Source organism: Erithacus rubecula (assembly GCF_903797595.1).
Source record: "Erithacus rubecula genome assembly, chromosome: 14".
NCBI classification, from domain to species: Eukaryota; Metazoa; Chordata; class Aves; order Passeriformes; family Muscicapidae; genus Erithacus; species Erithacus rubecula.
This window is the reverse complement of record NC_136666.1, coordinates 360403-374118: the sequence shown is the minus strand read 5'-3', so window position 1 is coordinate 374118 and position 13716 is coordinate 360403. Positions and strand designations below refer to the sequence as shown.

Below are 13716 nucleotides of genomic sequence, written 5' to 3'. Positions count from 1 at the left end.
ATAATCAGCTCAAAACATAAGACAAAACAGCAGCCAAGGATTATAAAAACAAAACAAGCAATAGGACTTTGAAAAGTTTATTCTTCCCCATTTTGTGCGCAATGGTAATTCAGAATTTTTTAACAATATTAATCTGAAGGAAACAAAGAAGCAGCAGCTTGTAAAACACAAATAAATGTTGCCCCATTCACGAAAAGCAGAGTGTGGGAGGACTAAAGCTCCTCCAGCACATTGTTAGACTGTATAAAAAAGCTGGATGCTTACTTTAGAGAGTGATACCAGAAGTTGTTACTCCAAAAGTTGTTTTACTTCTGAAACAACCAGACCAAAACAGTGGCAATAGATATTACTGCACTTAGTTACTTTCTAGGAATAGAAGGAGGCTGTAAGAAGCCTGCTTCTGGCAGGAGGGATAATCCTGTGCCACACTAAGGAGTTTGACAATACCTATTTCCTTGTCAGGCACGGGAATGGAAGCAATACCTTGATAGCTCCAGATCAGAAGGACTCAAGTGATGATCTGCACCTGATGGGGAGGGCAACCAGTTGCTTTTGCACTCATTAAGCTTAGTAAGCAAGGAAAAAATAGATTCAGATCCCCTTGAATAGGGATGAAATGTATTTCTGGAACATAGGCACCAGAGCCAAACCGCTGATCTGTCTTAATCCATTTAGGACTAGACTAGTCTCTTACATTCAGAGTTTCTAGAATAAAATTACTAGTCAATACACAGGAAGACACACTGAGCAGACTGTGCAGAAACTACAATACAAACAGCATTCTAGCCGAAGTAATGAAATATTGAGTGTAAATTTGCGAAGTTAATACTTTCCTCTCACAATATATGGCAGAAGTAATTTTGTATGGTAAATTTGTATAGCCCACATTAGAACTCTATTGTAAAGTGTATTTCAGAGAGAAAAATTTGTAAGAATTATTTTGGTATATAGATTTAAAAAAACCAAAAAAAACCCAAAAAAAACTTTGCTTCAGCATTTATTTTCACCCCTTGTTAATGGTTGTAGGTTTTTTTAAAATACAGACATAGATTAAATCTCTAGAATTTTGCATTACTTAATTCTTGCCTTTGGTGAGCAGGGCTGTATTTCACAAATCACCAGAGTACTAAAGTGGTTTTCTCATTGTTTATAACACAAAATTGCTATTTTAAGTTATTTTATATCCGTTTCTGCGTATGAGGATCATCTTGTGCTACTCTTAGGCTGAACACCTATCTTTTTAATTTCAACAAGATCAATAAAGTAGGTTTTAAACATTAAGGTGCTTTTATATTTCACTAATTCTGTTACTGGTTTGTTTGCATAATTTTTCTATGTGGAAAGTGAAACCCTCTAATTGAAATGGAAAATATTAGACAGTTACACTGCCAATAAAAGAATTCACTTACAAAAAAATGTTCACCAGATAGAAAAAAATAAATAAGACAAAGCACTTGGAAAAGTCCACCAAAAGCAGGCACAAGCACTGTTTGTAGCCATTTGGACTAGGTTTATTAATGGAGAGGCCTCAGCTAAAAAGTCTGCCCTCAAGAGAGAAGCAAACTATGCATGTGGATATCAGGTTACATATATTGTACTCTGTGATGTGTCCTTCCAGTCACCAGCAGCAGCAGCAGGAGGTTTAGTCTTTGTCCCGTACTCGGCGGCAGATCTCCTCTGTGAATTCCGAGCACTTGGCATTGCCTCCCAAGTCCTTTGTCAAGACCTGAAAGAAAGAGAAAAATGTTACTGAAATGTATTATGGGGCCAGTGATGTCTCAGAACAGTTTTGGATGTTCTCATGATCTGTTGTTTATGGATCGTAAACGAAGTGAGCAGGAACACGTCTGGTTTGAGTTCTGCATCCCATAGAGACTTCATCAATAAGGACTGTGCAGGAGAGAAAACCTGAGCATACACGAAGTACTTAAAATGTTATCAGATTTGAACGTGATTTAAATATGATTTTATCCCCACTACAGGAAGAAAGTGTGTGTGGTTAAAGCTCTACAAAGTCCTTTAATGGTGTAATTAATGGCTAAGTATTTACATCTTCAGTATGAATTTAGTCCTTTGGAAGTAAAATTCATATATGAAGGCTCAGCACAAAGACAACTAATTGAGAGTGATTCAGAAAGATTGAGTCTTTTTTTTAAGGAAACCCATGCAGAACAAGCACATATAACTCTTAATACTGCATGTTAACAATTCTCAAAGTTTACTTAATTTATTTGAGAGAGGAAATATAGTTAAAATCCTCTTTCATCAAGTACAACTCCTGTCTGGCATCATGAAGACAGAAAAATAAAAAAGTGGGCAATATTGCTTGTCCAATCTAGCTAGATTAAAGCACTCTAGGAGATAATTACAATTTTTAGGTTCCCCCTCCATGGTGCACACACACATATCTTAATTAACTGATTGAGGGGAAGGGAGGAATAACAAGCCAGAGAAGCATTCATGGTTACTATTTTAGGATCTTGTAATTTAAATTGCATTATGGGGTTTTTCAATTTAAAAGATTCTCTCCATTGTAACATATAATCATAACATTATAAATAACTAGTGAACAAATGGCCATGCCAGGAAACTTGCACTGTTATCTCCTGTGGAATTACTGACCTGCAGATGGAGGATTTAATTTCCAGAGCAGTAAATGGGAACTTTACAGAAGCACCTCTATTCAGTTGTAAGCTTAGATTTTTTTTTTAATTGACTCCTACACATAGCAAGATAGATGCAAACTTACAAAATGATGACAAATTTTGGTTTCAGCATTCTTGTTACTTTTGATTACAAAACAGCTTCTCATGGTCCTGCCTAAGATAAATGAAGCAGCATGAGTAGCTGCTAATCCCCTTTAACTGCAATCTTCAAGATCTTTCCAACTATGTTTTTAAGAGATGGACATCAATGTAGAGGAGTGAACCAACAATGGTAAGACCACAAATTTGTTGAGTTTCAGAGCATAAGCCCCCTCTCCCCCCAGTATCCCATTTGAGTAATGAATCTGAAGACACTCACTTCCAAAGAGAAACATATATAACCCTCAGAGAAAATAAGTTAATACTGGATAAAAACTGTTCTTTTGTAGTCAAAAAAGAGTGAAAACAGTAAGAATGAAAGAAGAAAATAATTGAGATGAAAAAACAAACACAAGTATTACAGTCGGGACTAAAATGCTATTAACAAAGTGGACAGTGAAGCCTGTGAAAGATCCCTTCAGGATCCAGATTTCAATATACACACTTTGTACATTTCATAAACTTCTTACTTGAAGTGCTAAGAGCTACTTAAAACTCTGATTTCCTTCCTAAACACCAGACATCCAGTTCCCTATTCTGGAGTTCAGAAAGCCGTAAGATGAGCATTGCTGAGACAAAAGAAATGCTACAGCCTGTCCCCTTGTTGCTGTGCTGGGCAGATTTAATATTACCAATAATATATAATAATGCAATTCCTGTCAGAGAAGGACAGTGGCACTGCTCATGCAACAGGCCAGCTCAGCAGGCCATCCTCGCCTCTGGTATGGATGTTCCAAGTTAATTCTTGTTTTGACACGACACGATTTTAATTGACTGCATCAATTTGCACACCCTGGTGTTACCTTTCCGTCTTTAATGGTATCGAAGCAGGCTGACTCAATCTTGGAGGCGTGTTTGTGCATTCCCATGTGGCGCAGCATCATCACAGCGCTCAGCAGGAGGGCAGTGGGATTGGCCATGTCTTTTCCTGCAATGTCTGGTGCTGTTCCATGAACCTAGAATTGAGAGTAAACCTATCTGTTACCATGGCATTAGGCTGATTAAAATGTCCTAGGTGGTTGTGCGAGCAGCCTGAGCCATAGGCCTTCCTTGCTCTGCTGGGATACAGACAGTGGAAAGGACAAGCCAAGGACCAAAACAATTCCGTTCAGAAAGGGAAAACTAGGTCACCTAGTATCTTTAAATTGTGCCCATCGAGTTCTATTTCATAGGGGGTATTTATCATATGAAATAGTGGGAAAAAAAGTATCAGTCACAAAAAGAATGTGTGAAAAACCTACATGGAATATTAACTTTAACCTCTCAGGGTAAAGTACATTTCTTCTCAGGGTAAAGCTCCAGCATCTTCACAGTAAAAAAGAGTTCTAGGAAGAACTTACTTAGGTAAGTATCAGCCACGTTGTATGGCATGGAAAAGTTTAGCTTGTCAAGCTGAGACAAAGGTATTACTGCTCTGCCTTGTGCAAGGAAACTTACAGATTCAAAAATGGCCACGCCGTTGGCACCAATGTTCCCACTGGGTGTTACTCCAAGACCTCCGATGAGTCCAGCACACAAGTCACTGAAAAAAACCCAACCACCAAATTAAACAATCCACGAGTTTTTCCATATACACTTGCCTCTCTGCAAGGTATTAATATTTTTGTTTATCAATCAACTGTAACTATAACTTAATTTATACACCTGCACAGTCTGAGAATAATGTGGAGAAAGAACAGATGCTGGTAAGCCACATGTACCCCATCAGAACATTGTAAAATTCTTAGAACTACTAGCAGAAGACAATGTAATAACAAAAAATTAAAAGGAAATTCCAAATACTAAAATAAAGCTGGTAAGACACAGGCACAATGAGAAGTACTAGAATGTATGTACAGTTCCCTGTAACTATCCAAAAATCTTACTTCCTCTGAAGGGACCCAGAACTACTTTTTATATGTAAATTCCTTCTAAAACATTTGGAAGAATTCTACTCAGATAGGTGAGTTACTGGTGGTTTTGTAGTGTATTGTGTGCAGATTAAAGAACATTTTCCAAGTGACAACAGACTAGCTTTCCCCCCCTCTCTTTACTCAGCAGCCTGCAGGTCTCAAGTCTGACATTAGCAGATCATCGAATATAAGCAATTTGCATTTGGTTTCCACCAAAATTAGCATGGGAAAGGACAAATCAGCTGTGCCTATTGTCATCATCTGTACCCTCGAGCTGAACACACTGATGAACAAAGTCTTGAAACTGTTCTTTTCACATCCATACGTAATTATTGGCTACAACTTGGCTCATACTAAGCTAAGTTAGTCCTCAGCTTAGGACTCAAAAAAGGAAAGTTTGGATGACTTTGCAGAACAATATTTTAAGCTAAAATAAACCACCTATCTTACATTGCATAGAGCCTGGGAAAAACTGAATACAGTCTGTATTTGCCATTCTAAATACTTAATGCTTAAAGAGAAGAGATTGTATTCTGCCTATTCTGTTCAGACCTATTCAGTCTAAGGAACCTGCTTAGAATTCAGTTCATACTTTGAGAGCTGCAGGTGAGACCTCACCCAGTGATGACAGTGCCCTCTTCAAGAACAGACTCAAATTTATGGAAAAGTTTTAGTATTGTGAAATTTTTTATGGAATTTCTATGAGGACTTTAAAGTGGGTGATAGTGAACACTGTGAAATGGTACTGATGATAAGACTCCTCTGATTTGATCTCTCTTAGTTAACAGTCTAAGAGCTACTATGAGTGCCCTATGCACACCTTCACTAATTCTTAAAGCAGGAAGCTTTACTTCCAATCTGATTTTTTGTGTGCACAGCCTCATCACAGAGTGATAAGCTTAAGAACCAAGTCTTCTTATTCATAAGCTACCTTTACATTTATTATCTGTACAAAAAAAGGGGATGGATTCTAAGATGTGAGTAGACATGCAAGTAAAAATTCCATTTCAGGCTCTTTTCTCAATCTCTCCTTAGAGGTGTGAGAAGAAACTGTGTTATATAATACACTTAATAGTTCAAATTAAAACACTTCATTTTACAGGTGTTTAATGGAATTTACACTCTATCTAATAATTATTCAGAATGAAAAATGTGTGCTGATGGATTGTGCCTTCAAGACACAAAGAATCTCTAGTATTAATGTTATTCAAATAAAAAATTTACTTTGAAGGTAAGGAAAAGTAATACATAAACCAAGAGCTGGCAGAATATGAAGAGGCCCCGTATGTAGTTCTTCAGTGACTGTGCAGACTGATTGAACTGTGATAAGCTCCCTCTGTCCCACAGTCACCCTACACAACCTGTTTTAGTGCTGAGGATGAGAAAGTTTTTCTTTAATATCTAACCAGGCATTCATTCTCTATTACAAGGTAAGCCATTATATTCTTCACACATTTGGAGAAATTTCTCCATCTCATCTGAACAATATTCATAGCCTTCATAAGCAGAATGAGATTTTTTAAAATAAAAAAGTACATTCTCATCATATAGCCCTGCCATCAGCATATGAATAATTGAAGCAGTGAATGTGTGTTAAGAAGTCTGAGTGCATAAGACAATCCCCCATCAGGCTTGCATGTGACCTCAGTGACTCTGGGGAAAGTATCAGCATTTTACATGGTGGGAGTTGAAATGAAAATCTCCATACCTGAGGATGTCACCGTACAAGTTTGGCATAACAAGCACATCAAATTGAGATGGATCTTGAACCATCTAGAAGCAAGTATATTTTCATTAGGGTCAAGAATTTAAACTTAAAAAAAAAAAAAATAGCCATGACTAAAACATAAATACTCACATTCAGACATACAGTATCCAGATACATTTCATTGAATTTGATATCTTTACAGTTTTCTGCTGCCTCCCTGCATTTTCTCAAGAAGAGTCCATCAGACATTCTCCTGCAATTAGATAAGCAAGAGAATATTGCAGTTGTTGTAAGGAAGCAGTGCTGCAGATAATGAAAACTGCATGCAACAGGGGTGTTTAATTAGAATTCAGAAACTTAATTTCTGACTATTTATTCCTCATAAAATATTTCTGTATCAATAGTTTAATCAGCATATTAATTCTCAGAATGACTTCTATTAATTTATGAAAGGCTTAGTGAATTTATGAAGGTGATGCCACATAATATCACACGTTACAACTCAGTTCAGAATAAAGTGGTGTGGAAACTGCAAAAGACACCAGCCACTTTCATCCTCAGTTTTTATATTATTTTCCTTGTTTAAAAGTTTCTAAAACAGGAGCTTTGGAAGGAAGGATTACTACACACTTGCTAATAAGAATATTGGTACAAGAACAATTATCTCAGCCTTGTCAATACTGGGTGGGTATTGCCTATTTTACTTAGGAGGCATTTACTTGACATTTTTTCCTATTTTACTGACTCCCAGTGCCATCAAGAGAAGTTTTACACTTGAATAAGACTTAAGCAGTTATTTGTAAGTAAATGTTTGGGGATTTTTCTGTTTTGCTTGTCTCAAAATAAGTGTCAACATACATAATATTTGCCTTGTGCACTGCAGTCACGTGGCTTCTCTGATTGTTTCTGGCGTATTCAAAAGCAAACTCTGCAATGCGCTTGCTGGCTTCTTCTGTGATCAGCTTGATGCTCTGCACAACCCCATCAACAATCTGAAAGACAGGAATCATCAGCAGGGCAAGTTCATTCCTCCCACTGGGAACCAAAACAGAATTGTGAGTGAGGCAGAAAGCATTTCACAAGAGGAACATTTCATGGGTGCAAAGGTAAAAGATCCCCTGAACCCCAGTGAGACACAAGGTGAGCAGTGCTGAGCAAGGGCAGCACTGGCACATTTCATGGGTGCAAAGGTAAAAGATCCCCTGAACCCCAGTGAGACACAAGGTGAGCAGTGCTGAGCAGGGGCAGCATCTCATGGGTGCAAAGGTAAAAGCCAGCCAAGTGAGCAGTGCAGAGCAGAGGGAAGAGGAACCCCTCTGGCACCCACCACGTGCTCGATGCCGCTGTACTCGCCCTCAGTGTTCTCGCGGATGGTGACGATGTTCACGTCTGTGTAGGGAGTCTTGTAGCCCTCAATGGACACGCAGGGACGCACGTTGGCGTACAGGTCAAAGGTTTTACGCAGCAGCAGATTCATGGATGGGTGCCCTGCAGCAATCGGGGTCTTCAGGGGCCCTGCAGAAAACCAGATACACAAGGATGAACGAGGAGATAAACCTCTCCATGGATCTGAGAGCACAAACTCCAGCTCAAGTGGGACTCCTACAGAGGATCTCCATATTCCTATCTAATCCTCATGCTGCTATGCTATGGGAATTCTCTGTTCTATCAATTACTGCACAGGCACATTAATCAGATGGGTAAAGGCCAAATTGAAAGCCTTACATGGAACAGATTTTACAAAATGTGTTCATTAAAACATATAAAGAGACTTCTCATTAGGAATGTGGTTATTGAATGCTATTGTATATCTTAGAAATGCCTTCTGCAGAGAATCCAATGGCTGGTATCAACAACTATCAAACTTATGTCTTGGGAATGAAGGACTGTTCCAAGTACAGACAACTACCCTGTAATGACCCATTTTATTGTGCCACAGAAGAACAACTTCGGCTTTACATCAAACTCAAGTACTTAATATCTGTGTATTAACCCCTAAAATACCTTTTAATCCCATTTTGTTTTTATCCATGGATTCTTTGGCTTCTGGGGGTATCATCCACTTCCCTCCTGGTCCTTGGATAGCCGAAACATTCCTCTCTTCCCACTGAATAGGTGCCTAAACACACACACTCTGTGTTAACTTTAATGTCATGACTTTGCTTCAAGTTCTAGCTTTCACAAGAAAGTGTGTAAGGAATTTTGTCCAGGCCTTTCTGAATAGTATTTTCTCTGGTGAGTGAGGATAAGCATGAGATGTTTGAACTACAGTACTCTTTGAAAAACGTAATTAAGTAAGTGCAACTGAAATAGTGGGAGCAGCAAATCATCATACATGTGAATACCACAATGCTGCCCTAGATGTCATGCATGCAAGTGCGATTTCTTTAAAGGTTTTAGAGCTGTTGGGTTCTTTGTATACAAGAGACAACATTTTAAAGCTGAATTCATTGGGAACTTGTCATCCCCACTGACTGGAAGACTGTGTGTGACATAGATGTGTATCTGTTATCTCTGCACTCTGACAATCTGCACATGCTCCACAATGCTGTCTGAATTTGCATTCACCACAGGACTGTAATTGGAGACAGCCTGCCACCCATTCATTTCATCAGGATGATTCCACAAAGGAAAAGATACAACAGAATTAAAGAAACTTCATGTTTTCAAATCCATGTTGGATAGTTGTAACAAAAAGGGAATATGCCTGGGTGCTGTTACTAATGTGGAACAATTTAACAGGCATCTTGCCTGAAGAGCAGTATTTTCTTTCAAGGGAACTTGACAAGTTCTGGTGAAGTTTCTCAGAGAGGTAAGAGAACAGTTCTTGGACACAGTCAGTTTTCAGATCACTGCAGTTAATGTGTTTGGCAGCACGGCAGGTGGATTGCTGAAATGAGCCAGTCCTTTCACACATGCTTTTGACCTGCACTTGAAGTCATAATAAATGAAAGAAGATCCTGTGTCAGTTGCTCAGGATTACTACATCAACAAGGTGATTCCACATGACATTGAGTTCGTATTTCCAAAACTTAAACACAGCATTTGCTCTCAATCTGTCAGCTAACAGTTTCAAGCCATGCCTTGGTATCCCATTCCTGTCTTCTATTAGTTGAAGCTTCAAAGTCTTTATACTGGAAAGAAGTTTTAATAGCTTAAATATGACTTAATCTCTTAAAAGGGATTTTAAGTTTGTTTTTATATGCCCAATTCATATTTGTTGTTGACTTACTTTGGCAGCATCAAAGATCTTCATGACAGCAGCAGAAATCTCAGGTCCAATGCCATCTCCTGGGATTAAAGTTACTGTTTGTACCTAGGTAAAAAAATATCAGTAGTACAACAAATGAATGTTTGTTTTCTACATAGAAAACATCTTCATGTGTTGTAGGAACCAAATAGCTACTAGAAAACAAAATAAATTTTCCCCTACCAAATATTCACTATGAAGAACAGCAGTTCTGGACAGAAGTGAGAAGGACTGGCTTGCTTTCTAAGGGAGCGTGCAGATGTTTTGAGAGAATTGTTTAAAAATTCACATACTACCTATTTCTATTTCAAAACAGAGGCTGAATGTGAAAGGCAGATTCCTGCTTAGCACTCCTTGAAATTAATGAACGTAGCACTCTTTCCTCTGGAAATGTGGAGAGCAAGTTATATCACCTAGTTATGGCTCTGTTCCACATGTATCTTCAATATTACCAATATGCTGCATAATACTGACATGTGCTAGAAATGTTTATGTGTATGAAAAGCCACATTCACCTTAAAAAAAAGGTCATGCCAAGCTAAACTTCTCAAGTGACCTCCTAAAAGTCTCAGACTCTTTTTTAGCAATACCAACTTACTTTTATATCATAATGTCCTCAGTCTTGCTTCTTTTATAATAATCAAACAAGAAAAAAAAGGCACAGCCCAGAGTCAACAAATAACAGAGGAAGAATGTATTCTGCGTTGAAGAAAAAAATGTATTATGGTCACTGTTCTAAGGGTACATGCTCCAGCTCATTTTGTTTTATTTAAAGAGAGCCAACAGCTTTAATGGGCTCATTATTACCTCCAAAAAAGGCAGCACATGTACATTATTTGAGAAAACCCCAACAGAATCCACTCTCAAGTCAGAGTTTCAATATATATTGACTGATTTTTTAACTTTTGAGCCAAAGAAATTCACCACGTACAACAGAAAAAACAGAGTTTCAGATAAAAGAAACCTGCTGCTAAGCAAGCTGCCACTGATTAAATGCCTTGAGAGTGTTGTTGTGCTGTTGACTGCACTGCAGGGCCTGACTGAACCTGAGCCTGAAACTGTTGGGTTTCAATAGAACCACGGCGCCTCACCTCCTGATTTTTATACTCTATAAGTGACCCTTCCATTTCTTTTCTGACTGTTGTACCTGCTGTTCTACAAAACTTCTCATGAAAAGCCACAGTTCCCCTTTAGGATGAAGTCCTGCTTAGGGGTGCTGAGCCCTGCTCCTGCCTTCATTCAAAAGAAGGCCCATGGGCACTTCAAACACATGGACATAAAGAAGGTAAAATATCTACAGAAAAATACAATGTCTAAGATGGTTTAAAGAGGACCTTGAAAAGGAAGAAATTTAGATGCAAGGAATTCTAAAAGCAGCAGTAAAGTAAATCTAGTGCTTAGCGGGAAGTCTGCAGAAGAAAGAAAAGGAGAAGCTTCTCAACAATCTTTCTACTTTGTGCAATATTTATTTGCCCGTTCCCAGATGAATTCCAGAAGAGTGGCTTATGCCCGTGTTTTGTGAAAATTTTTCACGCCACTTCTATTTTTTTGTTAGAGCCTTTTGTAGTCTCACCTTGATAAGCAATTGCCAATGACAGTGATTAAGTGATGTAAATCCAGGATGGCATTAAGGGCAAGCATGTTCACTTGTCTGGCCCTTATTTTTTGGGAACGTAAGAATAACAAGTGATCTTATACATTTCCAAACCCCCTCATTGAGAAACTTCTTAAAATAAAAGAATGGGACTATTATACTCACAGCATTACCAAAACTTCTGGTCACCTTTTTTTGGCTTTTGAAAGCACCTAGCAACCGAGAAACCTGCAAAAATCCAAACCAAAAAGATGCTCTTTTACTGTACAAATGGGACTTTACAAGTTTAACAATATTTCACCAAATCTGCTTTTTCAAGTCATATTGCTTTAAATCTCCTATCTCAAACTGGTGTAAAAATCCAAATGAAACCAGAGTAGCCGGTGCTTTGCCAAGCTGCAGGCTAACCCTCGGAGCAGCCACGCCTCGTGCGTATTCTTAGCACGAGGTGAGCCCAGGACACGCTCCCGTCCTGCCTGGGGGCCACTGCCTGCAGTCCTCACACACACACCGTGCTGGAAGCAAGGCTGCAGGAACTCTAAGGAAATACATCATGTGCCAAGGATGAAGACATGTGGAAAGCAAAGTGAAAAATCAACCACTTCATTGGTAGCAGTTGGGTGGGACAGTATCTTTACACACTTCAGGTGATGTTTTCCAATCTACTTTACATTAGTGCCACTTCTTCCATTCAAAGTGTGGTGAATTTTATATGTGTAGGTGTTGTACTGTTGCCTTCTGCAAGCCTGACAGTTTTTAAAAAGTGGAACTGAAATGCACATTAAAGACAAAATTCACCATAGCAACAAGTCTACACATCACAGTCAAAGAATTGCATTTTCTCAGTATTCTGAACTGACATTAAGCTTAAAAACTGGGATGGTATCTAAGCTTGGACTCTTGCCCAGCTGAGCACTATGGACAAAATCTCTAATATGCAGAAAAATCACAGCCTCCCAGTCTTAACCTCCTCTCTAAGACTACTGATGCCTCTGGGACTTAAAAGCCAGAAGACTCCTAACTGCAGAGACTTACACTGTTTTAATTCTGCCATACTCACATATGCAGGCTGTCTGCAGCTATCAGGCTAGAAATTACTTTGACAATTCATATTCCACTCCTGTTCCACTTGTATTTGTTATTTCTTTACTGACAGAATGGTGTATGGCAAAAGGAACAACCTACGTTGGCACCAACAGCAACAACCAGAAACAATATAATTCTCTTGCATATTGTAATGAACACTGGGGGAGAAGTAATCTAAGCTAGATCTATTTTTACTTGTAGCCCCACATGAGATGTACAAGGTCACTGCAACAGGCAAGCAGTGCTTACCAAAGCAGGCCACATGGTTGAGGATGAAGGCAGAGCAATTAAATGAAAATGTGCAGTTGACTGTGCAGTGTAAGTGTTCTCATGATACAGATCCTTCATATAGAATCAGGATTCACATTCCACAGTAGGCCTGGAAAGGGCACAGTCTGTCTTGTCAGAAATCATGGACCTAGTGCATTATACTGAAGTTCAACCTTAGAAACACCAACAAAGAATCTACCCAAGGAAAACTGATCCATTCTGACCTTAAAGTCATGTGTCCTGATTAGCCCTTCACAGTTCTTCCTTATTTTAGCAGATAGGTTAAATGGAGCAGCCTCAATGACTTTGCCTCTAGCAGGCTGTTATTCAAAGGTACAAAAGGAATTTCATTTACTCAAGGCAAAACGCAGCATCTCCGTGACAGCCTCGGGAAAAGGCCTGCATTTCGGAATGGTTCAGAGCTGTAAATCCTATAGACAGGTGGGGGGGGGGGTGGTGCAGAAAGCAGCAGGAGCCCGGTTGCATCTCTCCGCAGCCAGCTCTGCAGTGCCGGGCACCGCGGGCTCTTTGCGGGCACGATGCTCCCAGACTGTGCTGTGTGCCGCCCCTCACCGGCAGCTGCCCGCGGCCGCGGTGCTCCCGCCGCTGCCGTGACCTCTACGGCGCGACCTCTCCGCAGGCCGCTCCCAGGGATGGCGCGGCCTCCCCCCGGCCCGGCCTCGCCGGTCCCCAGGGCCCCTTCCCGCCGCCGTCCCGGGGAGGAGCAAGGACAAAAACCCCGAGCGCCCGGGGCCGCCGTTCGGTCCCGAGCCCCGCGGCCCTTCGCCCCTCGGAGCGCTGCCAGGGCCCGGCGGCACCGCGACCTTGCGGGCAGGCGGCCGCGCCTCAGGTACCACCACGCTCGGGGGTGCGTTCCGGGCGCCGCGGGGCAGGGCCCGGCCCGTCCCGCTGCCTACCGTGGGCATCCACGCGGTCGCGGCCATGACGCGCCCGGGCACCGCGGCTGCCGAGGCCTGAGAGCTCCGCGCCCGCCGCTAAACCGGAACCGGCGCGCGGGGAGCGGCGGCCCCGCCCCGCCCGCGAGGCTCCGCCCCGCCACCGCCGCTGCGGCGGCGCCCGCGGCGCCTCAGCTCCCGCCTGCTGTTCCCTGA

At 40.7% G+C, this 13716-nt stretch overlaps 2 protein-coding genes across 2 annotated transcripts in view; one reads left to right on the top strand and one right to left on the bottom strand.

Annotated features, from left to right (window-relative positions):
• ACSBG1 (acyl-CoA synthetase bubblegum family member 1) overlaps positions 1-13716 on the top strand; it is an 84583-nt gene that overhangs the window by 33974 nt on the left and 36893 nt on the right. The window contains exon 15 of the mRNA XM_079318050.1: positions 13101-13522. Coding sequence (XP_079174176.1) covers positions 13101-13522 — 422 coding nt within the window. The remainder of the gene's footprint in view (positions 1-13100; positions 13523-13716) is intronic.
• Positions 62-13675, bottom strand: IDH3A (isocitrate dehydrogenase (NAD(+)) 3 catalytic subunit alpha). Its single transcript, XM_079317886.1, has 11 exons — positions 13522-13675; positions 11414-11476; positions 9637-9720; positions 8409-8523; positions 7732-7919; positions 7263-7396; positions 6555-6657; positions 6405-6469; positions 4242-4326; positions 3608-3760; positions 62-1726 (listed from the first exon to the last, which is right to left on the bottom strand). The coding sequence occupies exons 1-11, from the start codon at positions 13546-13548 to the stop codon at positions 1643-1645; spliced, it is 1101 nt and encodes a 366-aa protein (XP_079174012.1). The 5' UTR covers positions 13549-13675; the 3' UTR covers positions 62-1642.

Coding starts and splice junctions, on each gene's coding strand:
- IDH3A (XM_079317886.1), bottom strand. CDS start 13,548: ATGGCCGCGACCGCGTGGATGCCCACG. Junction 9,721..11,413: donor CCAGAAGTTTTGGTAATGCT/GTGAGTATAATA, acceptor TTTTTTACCTAG/GTACAAACAGTAACTTTAAT. Junction 7,920..8,408: donor AAACAAAATGGGATTAAAAG/GTATTTTAGGGG, acceptor GGTTTTCTGCAG/GGCCCCTGAAGACCCCGATT.